Genomic DNA, 15,685 nt, shown 5'->3' on the forward strand with positions numbered 1-15,685 from the left:
AGTGAATATTTTCTGTATGCCATGTTGTTTTCTTGCTATTTCTTTTACTATTTAAAAAAACCTGACTTTTTAGGGGTTACTATGTGGATTGTAAGTAACATATTGTAACAATTTAGTTGGATTTAATATCATTTAGTTTTAATATTTGAAATTTTACTCCTATATAGCTGCTTTCATCCCCCCCCCCTTTTTTTTTAAGGTTTATTTAATTATTAGAAAGAGTTACGCAGAGAGAGGAGAGGCAGAGAGAGAGAGAGATTTTCCATCTGCTGGTTTATTCCCCAGTTGGCTGCAATGTCTGGAGCTGCGCTGATCCGAAGGCAGGAGCCAAGAGCTTCTTCTGGGTTTCCCACATGGGTGCAGGGGCCCAAGGAGTTGGGCCATCTTGTACTGCTCTCCCAGAGCATAGCAGAGAGCAGCTGGGACTCGAACCGGCACCCATATGGGTTGCTGGCACTGCAAGCAGCAGCTTAACCCGCTATGCCACAGCACCCACCCCTTCATCCTCTTTTTGCTATTATTATCATGAAAATTACATGTTTGTACATTGTAAGTCCACCAACTCCCATGGTTTTGTAATTATTGCTTTATGCACTTCCTTTTAAAGTTATATAGGACAATAAAAGAGAAAAATACTATGTTCTATATTTATATTGTATTTATATTTGTGTCTTCTGCCTAGTTAATATAGTTACTTTTACTGGAGTTTTTTTTTTTTTTTTTTAGGTTTTATTTATTTGGAATGCAGAGTTTCAGAAAGAGTGGGAGATGGAGGGAAGGAGAGATCTTCTGTCCGCTTGTTCATTCCTCAGCAGTCAGTGCTGAGCCAGAAGCCTAGAGCTCCATTTGGTCTCCCCTCTGGGTGTAGGGGCCCACGCACTTGTGCCATCTTCCATTGCTTTCCCAAGCGCGTTAGTAGGGAGCTAGATCAGAAGCTGAGTCTTAACCCTCAGATGGGGTGCTGGCATCTCAGGTGGTGGCTTAACCTGCTGTGCCATAGCACCCATCCCTGTTGAATTTTGTAACATGTAGATTGATGATCCATATCAAATTTGTGAAAATTCTGGCTATTATTTCTTCACCTATAAGTATACTTTTTGCCTCTTTGTCTTTTCCACTCCTAGGACTTTATTATGTGAATGTTGGTACATTGGTATTATAAGATGATATTTTAGGCTCTGTTCATTTTTTCTTATTGTTTTCCTGTGCTTCTCAGATAGGATAATATCAATTGAACTTTCTTCTGTCTTCCTAATTCTTTCTTCTCCCAGTTCAAATCAGCTGATAAGGTCCTGAAGTGATTTTTTTTTTCCATTTCTGTTGTATTTTTCACCTCAGAATTTCTATATGGTTCTTTTTAAATTTCCTATCTCTTCATTCATACTCTCTATTCAGTGAGACATTCTTGTACTTTCCTTTGGTTTTTTATTTTTTAAAAGATTTATTATTTATTTATTTGTTTGTTTGTTTATTTAAAAGGCAGAGTCACAGAGAAAGAAAGGGAGATCTTCCATCTGCTGGTTCACTTCCCAGATGGCTGCGACAGTCAGGGCTGGGCCAGGCCAAAGCCAGGAGCCAAGAACTCCTGCATGGGTGGCAGGGACCCAAACACTTATGCCACCATCTGTTACCTTCCCAGGTGCATTAGCAGAGAATGGGATTGGAAGTGGAACAGCGAGGACTTGAAGTGGTGCTCACAGGATGCCAGTGACACAGGTGGTGGCTTTAACCCCCTGTGCCACAATGCTGCTCCCCTCTCCTCCTCCTTGTGATTCTTTTTCTTTCTTTCTTTCTTTTTTTTTTTTTTTTTAAGATATTATTGATTTATTTGAGAGGTAGAGTTACATAGTGATAGAGACAGAGACAAAGGTCTTCCATCCATTGGTTCACTCTCCAAGTGGCCGCAGTGGCTGAGGCCAAGAGCCTGAAGCTTCTTCCGAGTCTCCCACACAGGCGCAGGGGCCCAAGCTCTTGGGCCATCTTCCACTGCTTTCCTAGACCATAGCAGCGAGCTAGATTGGAAGAGGCACAGCTGGGATCAGAACTGGCACCCATATGAGATGTTGGCACCACAGGTGGAGGATTAACCTACTGTGCCAAAGTGCCAGCCCCTCTCCTTTTGAGTCTTTAGAAGTGGTTGCTTTTAGGTCTTTTAAAGTATTTATAATAGTTGATTTCAAGTCTAACTTAGTCCAGTGTCTAGACATCATTAAAGATGATTTCTACTGACTTTTTTTCTTTTTTGTGTGTGGACTGTATTTCTCATTTATGAGTCTCAATTTTTTGTTGAAACTGAATTTTTTAAATAACATATTGTGGCAACTTTGGAAATTAGATTCTTCCCTCTTTGCCATGTTGCTTGTTGTTTGTCTAGTGACTTTCCTCATTGATTCTTTGAAATCTGTCGTCTCTGCTGTCTGTACTGAAGTCTGCTTGGTTAGCTTAGTGGTCAGCTAATGATTGGATAGAAGTTTTCTTAAATGCCTCGGACCAGTAAGTCTCCCAGGCTTTGCTACCTGGTGTCCAGTGTGTGTTGGGTCATGCTGATGCATGCACAGATAGTTTTCACCCTTGCCTTCCCTTTACTTCCTACTTGTTTGGAATCTCAAGGTGAGACATTAGTGCCCTCTTGGGTCTTTCCTGTGTAACACGCATGGCCTTGCACCTAACTGATCTTCCAGAATTCCAGGAGCATTGTTGGAGCTTTCATTCAAAGGTGAGACATTTGTGCCCTCTTGGGTCTTTCCTGGGTAACATGTATGGCCTTGCACCTAGCTATGGCCTTCTAGAATTCCAGGAGTATTGTTAGAGCTTTCAGAGTTCTCTGTGGATGTTTCCTTCTCCAGTTTTCCTTTCAAGGTCTTGGTCACCTTCTTTGCCTGGTTGTTGTGTTGCTCTCTTTGGCAGCTTCTGTGCTGAATAATTGTCAGTGATTTGTTTTGGCCATGTTCTCAAGAGGGTCTTATAACAAGTTAGCTCTTGGTGAAGGCAAACTTGCAAATAAGGTGTAGGGCTGTGGTTTCCTGGGACTGGGGATTTGGGGGAGATCCATACTAGCTCAGCTCTTGCCAGTGGGCTGTTGGCTCTCAGCTGCTGAGTTGGAGGAAAAACAGTGCAGCCAAACAATGAAAAACTTGCTGCTATTGCCAGTATTCAGCTAATTTTTTTTTTGAGAAATTTTCCGGGTATTGTAAACCTTTGTTCGACTTCCAGAGTTTTGAAAAAGTTGATTTTTGATGGTTTTTATTCATTATTCTCTTGGCTTCTTTGGAACAATAGATTTTCAGCCACTGTCTCTCATTCCTTTGAAAGTATTACTAGTAGGTTTTTTAAAGTTTTCTTTCTCAAAATCTTCTCTGGCCTTCAGAACATGTATTTGTTTCTTTTTCATCCTCAAGTATCTTGTAATCCTTGGTTGTCTGCTCAGACTGAAGAGTGGGAATAAAAGGCTGACCAGAAACTCTGAGTTGAATGGGTAGTGCGTGCTGACTGTAAACTGGTATTTACTTCGAGGTGATAAATTCTATAAAAATGTGGCCCCTTAGAGTTCTCCAGAAGTGCCATCTGGGATGCCACATATGCTACTGCAATTTGGGGTGCCATAGGATATCACCATATGCTTATTAATAAATCCTCAATATGAATAAGCCTGAGAGGGTTCTTGCCTAATATTTAGAGAAAAATTCTAAATACCGGCATAAATAAATGAGGCAGCATGGTACATTATAGGCTTTTATTCAGTGAGAGAAATCATAGGGGAGTGAGAGCTTTATCTAAGAGAGAGGTAAATCTGGGTTCATACTGAGCACCAGGAACCAGCCAGGTGGAGGAGCACCTAGGCCAGGAAACCACGCGCCCTGGAGGCGCAGGGCCACAGCAAGCTCCCTCCTGGCAAGAAGCCAGGGAAGAAGTGCGGACACACCGTGTCCCTGGCTTTTAACTCAGTTCCAAAGCGGAGTGGTTAAATAATCTGATTGGCTAGTGTGGCCAGGTAGGGGCGTGAGGTCACACAGGGGTGTGGCAAAGGTGTGATCTTCCAGCTCACAAACCTAATCAGTTTTAACCTATATGCCTGCCTACTTCATAGGGAATGGTTTAAAGTTTTTCTTTCATGTTGTAAAATAGTATAGCAAGTAATTAGTTAGATCTAAACCTTACAGTCAAGCTCCAATTGAACTAAAGAGTTTAATTTAAAATTTTAATTTAAAAAATGAGGGAAAATGTTAGTGGTTATTGTCAACCAAATAATGAAATTTATTGTAAGTTGAGATTCAGAGATTTAATGTAAAAGAAAAAAATCTGATGGTGTCAGAGGCTAATTGTTATGCATTGTCTTTAAACATAAGAAACTCACCCTTCAGACTTGTGCAAATTGAATTTCTAGGAGAGGCATTTTGTATTGCTGTGCTCAGAGCTAGCAGGCAGAAGTCTGGGCTTCTGTTCCTAAGTGTGTGGTGTTGGTGTTCGACATCTTAATGACCTTGGCAGGAGATATTTTAATGGTCTCATTATGCAGAGAATGAGAATGTCAGTGAGACAGGAGAGTGAAAATGGAGGAAGAGAGGGTCTGCAGCTGTGGTGTAGTGGGTAAAGCCACTGCCTGCAGTGCCTGTGGGTGCCGGTTTGAGTCCCAGCTGCTCCACTTCCAATCCAGCTCCCGGCTAATGTGCCTGGGAAAGCAGTGGAAGATGTCCCATGTCCTTGGGGCCCTGCAACCATGTGGAAGATCTGGATGTAACTCATGGCTTTGGATCAGCCCAGCTCCGGCCTTTGCAGCCACTTGAGGAGTGAAACAGCAGGTGGAAGACCTCTCTCTCTCTGTCTCTGCCTCTGCTTCTTTATAACTCTGCTTTTCAAATAAATAAATAAATGTTTAAAAGAAAGAAAATGCCTGCCTGCCTGCCTGCCTGCCTGAGGATTCAGAATTAAGGAGCAGGTGCCTGCCAATATCAGCAGTGTTTTAATGTCCTCATGTTTAGTTGTTCAAGCCTGTCAGTTACAATGTGACTACAGTGAATAGGCCTTAACACTGTAGAGCATTTACTGATTCTTTGACAGCCACTTATAATTGTGAGTTTTCTCCTAAGAATGGAAGAAATTCTGCCAATAATTTCAGGACAGCCAGACTGAAATTATCTCAGCCCTCACCTGTGAACCTGGGGACATGGTCACGTCAGAGGCAGTGTTTGTGACTCAATAAACTGGCACCTGGGTTGGGGCATGCCCTGGCAACCCTGGCTAGTGGTGTTATTTAGGGGCTTGTTAGGCCAGGGGAGATCTTTGTTACTTTTAAAAGGGAGGGTGATGGGAAACATCATAAGAAATTGATTTTAAGACATCTTTCCAGATACTGGATTTGAAAGTGAGTGATAGTTTTACTCATATGTAGGCCTGAAATGAGAATTAGATTTTTTTACTTCAGCTTGATTAATCAGCATTAATTAAATTATCTGGAATAACTTAGAAGGATTCTGAAGCTGCATCTGGGCTTAGATGGAAAGGTGGCTGGAAAAGATTATTGTGTCTCCAAAGGAATGGGAAGTAGGGGTGCAGTATTTTAGGTTGGTTCATCCCTTTCATTTTGCTGATGTATATTTTTGGCCTCACTGTTGCTTAAATGTTAACTTCAGAGGGTAGGAACTATGCACATTCAGTCTTAACCAGCTCCATATGAGGCATGTATAGTAGGAGTTTGGGTATTTGTTGAACAAATAAACAAATGTGTGAACTCAGACCAGAATGTGTGAAATATCTAGAGTTTTCCAGAGTAAAATCAGGGACAGGACTAAGTCCTGGCTTTCTAACACAGTGGTGTCACCTTCCTGAGTGAGCATCTGCATGATGCTTGATACAGATTCTAAAAGAATACAACTCCCTTCTCCACCCCAATGAACTTAAACTTCATTTGGGAAGAAAGCAAACAAAGAAGTTTGAATGATTATGAAATGAATAGTTTGAATGATTAGAGCTGGTAGGACAGGGTGGCATTTAAGAAAGTTCTAAATTACCAGCCTGGTCCCAGAAGTAAGTGGCATTAGTTTGAATGCAAAAGTACCTTGCTTTTGTCTCAACTTTTGCACTTAACTCCAATAAACCTGTGTTTTGATTGACAAAAACTCTTTGATCTTAACTTTTTGTAGGAGGTTTAAGATTATGTCCACCCCCTCTCTTTCTTCTCATTTTTTGATGTTGTTAGGATGGAGTATTTTGACTGGTTAAGGAGTTTTGCTTCAATTTAAATACCAAGTCAATAGTCTACTTACAGAAAAATGAATGTCAGGCAGACTTTTTAAAGCTGAAGATTATCCAGTCACAACATTTGTTACTAGAGAAATTATTTATAGCATTTTGGAATTAAGCCTAAGTTGGAGAGAAGCCTGTGCAGTGTGATATTAAAGCATTTTAAAAAGCTTTGTCCTAAGCATCCCTCAGTGTGTGTTTAGAAAGACGTAAGAAAAGTAGATGCTTTCATAATTATACATGTTGAGCAGAGAAGTCGCATTTAAGAAAATACCTGATTGCAGGGACACTGGATGCCAACTATCAGGATTGGAATTTCCACCCCAGTCACTGTTGCCCTGTGTAAGGGATGGGTCTTGATTTCCTTATCTGTATAGTGGGGATGATCATCTTTCATGAGGTTATTGTGAGGATGTGAGATCTTTCAGACAGAGCTTATAACAAGTGCTCAATTGTTGGTTATTGCTAATGTTATTGATATAATTAGTATTTTGCCAATAGGTAGATTTGTATCATTGATTTGTTGGAGGGGGTGAGGATTCAGTCTCACATTCGTGTTTTAATACAATTGACTAAACAGTGATGGTTAATAGTTTATGTTTTTGTTTTCATACAGGTTGAATGTAATTTTTACAAAATTTGATGAGGTTCAAAAATCTGGAAACATGATACAATCTGCTAATGGTGAGTGGAAAAAGCAATCTCTGTTTCTGCTTTTTCAGTTTCCTATCAGTAATGCTGATGCTTTTTCTGAACAGCTGAATTACATGTTTTCATTACGATTTCTAGTGTTAAATCCTAGCCTCTATTCGCCTACTTTCCCATACCAGAAACTGTGGAGTCATCGTTGACTTTTTTTTAGAGCCTGTGTTGGATTCACTAGTTAATCCTTTTGGCTTTACTTTTAAAAATTCATCCTGAATCCGGTAATTCTCACCATCACTGTGACCATCTTACAGGTACAAGCTGTCATAGTTTTACCTGGGCTCCCATGGAAGCATCCTAATCAGTATCCTTGCTTTTAGTCCTACTCCCACAGAGCCTGTTTTCACATAGCAACCAAACTAATCCTTTTAGAATGTACGTGTGATGTTAATCCCCTGCTCCAAATCCTCTAAAGCTTCTCATCACACCCAGGCTGCAATTCAGTGGCTCATGTGGCCTGCTGAGCCCTGCAGGACCTGCCCATTCACTCCTCAAATGTCCACATAGCTCCGGGCTTGGTCAAACCAAAGCCAGGAGCTTTTTCCAGGTCTCCTGTGCGAGTAACAAAGGCCCAAATACTTGGATCCTCTTCTGCTGCTTTCCCAGATGCATTAGCAGGGAGCTGGATTGGAAGTGGAACAGCTGGGACTTGAGCCAGTGCCCATATAGGATGCCAGTACTACAGGCAGCAGCTTAATCTTCCATGCCCCTGTTTCTTTTTTTATGATTGTAAAACCATAACAATATTAATAGAAAAAAGAGTAATTTTTACTGAAGTTCAGCTATTATCAACAAAAATCATTTTTCATATTTTCTTAGTCTCTTTCCTATATCCACAGTTTTATTTTCTCTGTTTTGTCCCATTTGTCAGTGTATACTTTTATATATACTTTCAAAAATGTATTATTGATAGAGAGCAAGGACCAGAACTCTGGTGCCTGAGTTATGCAGTAGTGGTGAGTGGGTTGATGGGTGTCCGTGAGCAGGGCTACTCAGACAGTTCTGGACACATGTCTTTCTTTTGTGTGTATTTGTGTAATATGTTTGTTTCTCAGTTAAAATTGTTGACACCGAGAAAGTAATGGACCAGGAAGTAGAATCAGTGTGAAAAATGAGTTTGTGCTTCATTGCTTATGTTGTAACTATGAAATGGACTCTCATTAGAGTGGGGAGAAAGACACATCCATGTTGGGGGCCCACCATGGATTTTTAACATGACAGAACACATAGAGAGAAGTCATGTACATATGCCGTATAAAAGTTGGGTGTCATTGGGTGCATCACATTTTACTGAAGTGTATATACTGGCACCCAGATTTCTTACATGCATGCGTATTCACACCTAGGATACGGCTGAGTAAGAAACCGGTTCTTTAGGCATCTGTGTTAACAAGAGTAATTGGGAAGGAAGGCTTAACTTAGCATTTCTTATACTTTCAGCTCTTTATTGTACATGAGGGAATTGCAAAAAGTTTATGAAAAATGGACTTAAAAAGTGGTATGAAAATTTTCAAATCCATGCATGGTTTTATATGTATTTTCCGTTAACTTCTTAAAGAGACCTCATATGTGAAGTATCATAATTTTAATTATTACAGCCAAAATATTTGTTTAAAGGACAGAAAGTAATATAAATACACATTTTTTTGTTGTTGTTGTTCAACAACTCTTGGTCTAATCATTATTTGAACTCTTCTGAACTTTATACCAGTGACTCTTCACTCTCCAGATGCCTGCAGTGGCTGAGGCTGGGCCAGGGCAAAGCTGCAAATGCAGTGCAGATCTCCCATGGGTAGCAGGAACCCACCTACTGGAGCTACCTCTGCTGCCTCACAGGGCGTGCATTAGCAGGAAGCTGGCACTGGGAGCAGAGCTGAAACTTGAATCCAGGCATTCTGGTGGTGGGATGCAGGTGTCCCAGCATGTGGCCTAATCACTAGACCAAATGCCTACCCCTTGAATAGCATTTAAGTATTTCCTACACTGCCTTTCCAGTGTTGAGATTTTCATTTTTCTCAAGTCTGAGCAGGTTGAGCTGCTGCCCATGGAAACTAAACTTTTAGGTATACCTGGGAACAGCTTCAGAACAGTGAGGTCTTCTGACGCAGCTCTTCCCTCCCCTCCCCAAAGGAACCTTTTATTTAGGGAATGCAATCTTCATGCATTTCATAAGTACAGCTTTGGGTGTATAATGATTCTTCCCACCATACCTGCCCTCCCATCCACACCGACACACCTCCTTTTTAATATCCTTATTTGAAGTGGATTGAACAGGATAATGAACTTCCACTCAGCCTTGACAGCTACCAGTACTCGGCCAGTTGTGTTTCACAACAGTGATGGGCCATGATGACGATGATCAGTTGTCGTTTGTCACCTGGTTTGCATCTGACACAAGGCATGAGAAGCATTGAGTTTAGAAAATGAGCAGCTGTAATTAGAAATTTAAGAAATAGTAACCTGAAAAGGTCCACGTGGTTGCTGTTGTCATCTTTTGAGAACAGGGGGAAGCAGTGATAGTTCATAACTCTCATTTGTTTTCCAAGAGAATGGAACAAAGGTGAGCATCATTACCTTAATGAGGGGGGGGGGGGGGCTCAGTTCCACAAAAGGGTTTTGACTAAGGGCCTTTCATGTCTTCACATTCCAGCTGGAATCCACTCCTACCTCCCTGTACACTTTTATATTTATTTTTCAGTTCTTTTATTTCCATTCATTGCTCTCAAGCATGAAATTCATACCAGGATCTCCTGGGCCCCAGCTCTGTGCAGCCTTCCCCTGCCTGTCGCCGTCCCCAAGACTGACCATAGTCATCTCTGTATTTCCTTTTCTCTGTAAGATCTTGATTTCTGTCTTTCTTTTCTTAGCCAACTACTGCACACCCTTTTGAAGTCTGGCTAGCTCTGTGTTGCCACTCCTGAAGAACTTTCCCTGACCTGCCAGTGTCAGAACCTCCTGTTAAGGCCCACCCATCCTTGCTTCCCTGCTTAGCATTCTTCATCATGCTTGGACCCCTTTACCGCTGGCAGCCGTTGGAGTATTGTCAAGCTGTCTCCTCCACTGGCCTGTACAGGGGGCTGTGTACAGGGTTTTGCTCGTTCTGGGACCTGGACAGCTCACAGTGTGGCCTCTGTTATTAGTGATTGTGCTTTGATTGGTTCACTTGTCAGGCATTGGTCTTTCTTTGTGTCTTGGGACTCTTGAGGGCTTGTATGAACAGCTTGTGGCTGAGGTGACTGGATCTGCTCTACTTTTCTTATTGAGCAGCTTGATTCTGTAGTGTAATGTGTGAGTTGGAGCTGAGGAGGAGTGAAACAAAGCCAGAAGAAGAGTAGATGACAGCATGGAGGTCATTTGCAGGGCCCCAGGGGTTTCAGGGCAGTGGCCCTGGTCACTAAAGGCTGCCACAGTAGATTAGCACTCCGCACGTGTGGAGGTGCTTCCTAGGTGGACCCAAAAAGTAGTTTTAAATGATCTGTGCCTGTCAAATTCCCATTTATGAAAATTTAGCAGCCTGTACTCCTGACTAGGCAAATGACTTCACTGTTGTGGCCACAGTTTGCTCAGATGTAAAATGATGTGAATGCACTGCACAGAGACATGCAGGATGAATGAGGTTGCATGTAACACACATAGCACATTGCTGGGATGTGGTCGGTGCTCAGAACTGTAGAATTCTGTCCAGTTGCTCCATTTTAGGGGTAGATTCATTTTTGAAATAAGATCATCGTTTGTAAATAACTGTCATACTTACAAGTTTTTTAGTTTCAGATTATTTGGGGGTTTGTGTTTTAAAACTTAATGTGTATTTTCTTTAAATTGACAATGCTGCTCTTTTTAGAAAGATTCTTTATTAACATAGAATTCACATACCACAGTCACCCTTTCCATGTTTTCACAGATACTGTGTAACCGTTCATTGTTGGATATTTGGATCCTCTCCACTTTTGTCTACTGTGAATAGTTCAGCTTTGAGCACTCATGTTCACATGTTGTTTAAACACTTGTTTTTAGTTCTTTTGAATATATCTCTAGGAGTGGGACTGCTGGTGCCTGCAGCAGCAATTCTGTGTTTAATTGAGGATCCACCCAGCTTTTCCACAGTGGCTGCACCATGTTTTATTCCAGACAACAATTTCCATAGTCTCTACATTCTGGCAATGCTTAAAATGTTCCATGTTTTGATTATACAAAGTGATCTCTCACTGTGGGTTTGAATTCCATATCCCTAACCACTAAAGATGTTGAACATATTTTCCTATGCTTATTGCCATTTGTAGATCTTCCTTGAAAAAGCATTTATTTTCATTTATTTTTTTTAAAGATTTATTTATTCACTTGAAAGTCAGAGTTACATAGAGAGGGGGGGAGAAAGAGAGAGAGAGAGAGAGAGAGAGAGAGAGATGTCTTCCATCCGCTGGGTCACTCCCCAGATGGCCGCAGTGGCCGGAGATGCACTGATCTGAAGCCAGGAGCTTCTTTCAGGTCTCCTATGCAGGTGCAGGGGCCCAAGCACTTGGGCCATCTTCTGCTGCTTTCCCAGGTCACAGCAGAGAGCTGGATCAGAAGTGAAGCAGCTGGGACATGAACTGGCACCCATATGGGGTGCCAGCACTGCAGGCAGCAGCTTTACCCTCTACGCCACAGCGCCAGCCCCTCTATTTTCATTTATAATGTTCATTACTTTTTTATTATTGTTTTAGAAGCAGACACAGAGGGAGACAGAGCTCTCATTTGCTGGTTCACTCCCCAAATTCAGGAGATGGCCCAGGCTGGTTCAGGCCAAAGCAGAGAACTGGTATCACAATCCAGGAACCGGGTTGGCAGGAACCCGGTTACCTGAGCCATCACTGCTACCTCAGAGTCTGCATTAACAGGAAACTGGATTCTGGAGCTGGGTCGTGAACGCAGTATTCAATATGGGGAACAGGTATCCTAACCAGGGGCTTAGGCACTAGGCCAAATGCCTGTGCCTCTATTCCCATTTTTAACTGGATTGTTTATCTTTTTGTTTTTGAGCTGTAAGAATTCTTTATATTTTCTGGATGTAAGTCTCTTAGCAGCAAGATGATTTGCAAGTGTTTTTTTTTTTTTTCCCCACTCTTCATAGTGTCTTTTGGTTTATTAAAGTTTTAAATTTTGACAAAGTTCAATTTATCTATTTTTTACTTTGTTACTTAAAAGCAATAATGCTCTAAGAAATTAATCTCTAGATTTGCAGTCAGTTGGAAGAAACTATTAATAGAAGAGCAGCTTTATCTGCTGGTATTTCTTGACCTATTGAAGATTATGTTCTTCTGTGATGTTTACTTGATTGTATTTAAAGTAAACCTTTTAGGGCTTGATTTTTTTAAAGGTAATAGAATTGAGACCAAAGCAGCAGTGAGAAAGCAACTGAGTAGTAGTGTGAAATGGGCTTTCTGTCTGGAACTGGGAGCTTCATCTTTGTATGATGTCTTCTTGTTGCTAGGTTACCAAAAGGGCTTTTAGCTTTGAATCACAAAAATATGGGAGTTAAAAATATGTTCCTTATAGATGTCTCTTTTTATTTCTCTGTGTAATTAACAAATCCCTTGAAACAAAAATTATAGTTTTTCCTTCTGTGGACTTCAGAAAGCAAATTAATTTCTATGTAAGTTTTTTAATCATGCAGATGTGCTTATGCTCAGGAGAGAATTGGATTTTCAGAATGAAAGAGCTGATAATTATGGACTAGTCAGTATCCTTTATCTGCATCTGCTTAATGATCTTTAATTGGATCTGACTGAAGTGAGGCCTGTGGACATTAATTTGGTTATAAAATACACATGAGTTTGAGTTTCTTAAGTAAGCTAATGTGACAGGAAATGTCATGTTGGTTAAATCCATGAAAATTCTATGATCTGTAGCTACAGAAAAAGACAAAATATTTGCTGATAAAACTATAAACTAGGTAACATAATTATAAAATTACTGGCACTTATACACAGATGTATTCTAGGGTATCGTTTTGCTAACAAACTAATCCTACCTTATATTTTGATAATAACAAAGGTTTATACGTTGAAAAGTATTACAGATATCATTTGTATTTTGTTGTAAGCGAGAAATACCTGTACAAGTTTGAAAACAAGTAGGCTAATGATGGATCATGTTAGATAAGATCTGAATTACTGCCTATTGTAGCTAGGACAAAGCCCTCATTTAAAGGCAAGTCAATTATCTTTTCTTTATGAAGAAGCCACACCATTATTATCAATGGGTAGCCTTTAGAAGTAGTGATTGTGAATAAGTGGATCAGGTGCCTTTGATGGTTGCCACCCCATCCTCTGGCTTGTTTGTTAGACTGCAGATTACAAGGTTGGGATTGTGATTCACTGTTTGAGGGAAATGTTTCTGTAGTCACGCGTGCATGGATAATGTGTTCCAAGGCTGCAAGTGTGTTGAGCCGTGTTGAGGAGATAACCACCTAAAAGAAACCACCTGGAAGAAATGCTTTCTGATACCAGCTTAGGTAGAGTAAGCTGCAGTGGACAGCTTATTTTAGCCTCTGTAGATTGCTTCTAGTTATTTTTCTAATGTAAGATTTGTGTGAGTAATAGTCCATGTTTCTTGAAGGAGAAATAATCAGGTAGATGGTTAAAAATTTTTTTTTAGTACCAGTTTTGAAGAAGGCTTTCTTACATGAGTAACATCAGGTTCACACATACCCCTCCCCAGCTCCCTCTTCAAAAATCAGTGTTTTTTTTTTTTTTTTTTTTTAAATGTAGGCTTTTATTTTGGAATAGGGTGGCAGTTGTCATTGGTGCTGGCTCACGCTGAAGAAGTCTGTGGGTGGAGAGTTTGCTGATACTTAAGTTGCTGTGAGTAGGTATAGCTTTCACAGCAGTGTTCTTATTTGGTACCAAGATCACTGACAGTCATGACTACTGGAAAAGGTAGGCTATGTTATGAAAAGTGCTTGTAATTACTGCTGTTTGACTAGGAAATAAGACCTTAAATATTTTATAATTGTTTTAATAACAGTCCTGGATGAAACTTTGGGAAATAATTGCTGTGAATATAATTTGCATTTAGGCAGAGGAAAATTTGTGAAACATACAGATAAAGTTATGTTAGCAGCCTTGGAGGACCAGGAGAGAAGGATGCACAGAAGGCTGAGGTTGGCTGTCTTTTCATCAGCCTCGGTTTAGTTCGTGTGCTTTTAATTTTTCTTTACTGACTTATGCCCACAGGATGTAGGTTATGAAAATAAATCTACAGCATTTTGCAGTTACAAGGCGTTTGCTAGTAAATGTAAGCTTTCTTGAAATAGATCTTCTGGCTAGAAATTTCCGAGTTTCTCCACAGTGCAAAGAGGAAAAGCACATAGAAATCACGGCAGTATGAGGATGCTGCCTCTGTTTTGAGGACTGTGTTTTAAATTTTTTCTTCCCTTTTAAAGATTTGCATTTTTAACATGCAAAACTGGAGAGGAAACACTGTGAAAGAAGTGTTGTTCCCAGAAAGTCTTACTATTTCACACAGTCTCTCCAGGGAGGCTTCTCTGTGTTGTGGAGGCATCCAGGAGACTTTGGAAGATGCCATGCAAGTGAGCTGAGTGTGCTTTGCAGGCAATGTGCAGCTGCTGAGAAGGGTGCAACCTGCATCACTCTCTTACTTCCCAAGTGGATGGTTTTCTTGGCAGACTTTTAATTCGATGTCTTGAGGTATACTTCCAAATCCTTTGACTGAAACAGGTATTACTTAGATTAAAATTGTGCACAATAACAAATTATTAAAAAAAAATCCCAAATCCAACAACTTGAAACATATGTCTCCTGCTACAGGGAAATGTGCATGCATTTCCAGCTTTCTGTCTTGTGTTTATTTTGTAATTTACATGTATATTACCTGTCTGAGTAAACCGAATTTGCTTAAGTTTGGCTGAATGGTCATATTGGAAGATGCCACAATGCTGCTTATGTTTTTGGATTAAGAATGTAATATATAGTGATAGTACTACTTTTTATTGCATACGTCATTGTAGTATTCTGTTTTCAGTGAGGCTGCTGTAGAAAATCCCTGAGCAAGAGAATTAAATAATTCATGTCTGAAGTGACCTCTCACTTGATAGTGTATTACTTACAGGTAGCATTTTTCTGAAGTTGTATTTTGGTTTGTTTTCTTATACAAGGCAAATATTAGTCAGTCGTTTTATGTTAAGAGCCATGGAGAAAGCTTCATGGATCTGAGTTTAACGTAAAGTCTGTTCTTTGGCTTAGTATTTGCTTTCACATTGCCTTCCTCCTTTGTCACTGTTACTGAAGTGCAGGCTTAGAAGTCTTGGTAACTTTCACCCTGAGTAACGGCAGTGGTAGGAAAGAAAGATTAAGCACTGTTGCTTGTAGCGAGCGGTGGCATGTTTGAATCATCATCTGTCAACTCACAACTCATCAAGAAACCATTAAGAGTCTGCAAAATATAGTACCGGCAATTCTCCCATTATATGTACAATATTTTAGTATTTTCAGGACACTTTCCTGCATGTTTGTTGTTTTTGTTTTGTGATCCCCACAGTAGCCCTGGGAGGAGCAGGCAGGGCAGGGGTTTTTGTTTTTCAGATTGATTGATTGATTTAAAAAGCAGAGAGAGGGGCTGGCACCTGGTGCCTGTGGCTCACTTGATTAATCCTCCGCCTCTGGCACCAGCATCCCATATGGGTGCCAGGTTCTAGTCCCGGTTGCTCCTCTTCCAGTCCAGCTCTCTGCTGTGGCCCAGG

General features: G+C 40.6%; 1 protein-coding gene across 50 annotated transcripts in view; it reads left to right on the top strand.

Annotated features, from left to right (window-relative positions):
• Positions 1–15,685, top strand: part of CLASP1 (cytoplasmic linker associated protein 1) — a 295,826-nt gene that overhangs the window by 130,172 nt on the left and 149,969 nt on the right. For 49 of the 50 annotated variants that reach the window (XM_051838605.2, XM_051838621.2, XM_051838622.2 and 46 more), the window contains one exon: positions 6,857–6,924. In XM_051838605.2, the coding sequence (XP_051694565.1) occupies positions 6,857–6,924 (68 nt within the window). Of the gene's footprint in view, positions 1–6,856; positions 6,925–13,719; positions 13,863–15,685 lie in introns of those variants that run through there. The other variant, XM_070071093.1, reaches the window with a different exon arrangement.

Source organism: Oryctolagus cuniculus, chromosome 3, assembly GCF_964237555.1.
Source record: "Oryctolagus cuniculus chromosome 3, mOryCun1.1, whole genome shotgun sequence".
In the NCBI taxonomy this organism is placed as follows: Eukaryota; Metazoa; Chordata; class Mammalia; order Lagomorpha; family Leporidae; genus Oryctolagus; species Oryctolagus cuniculus.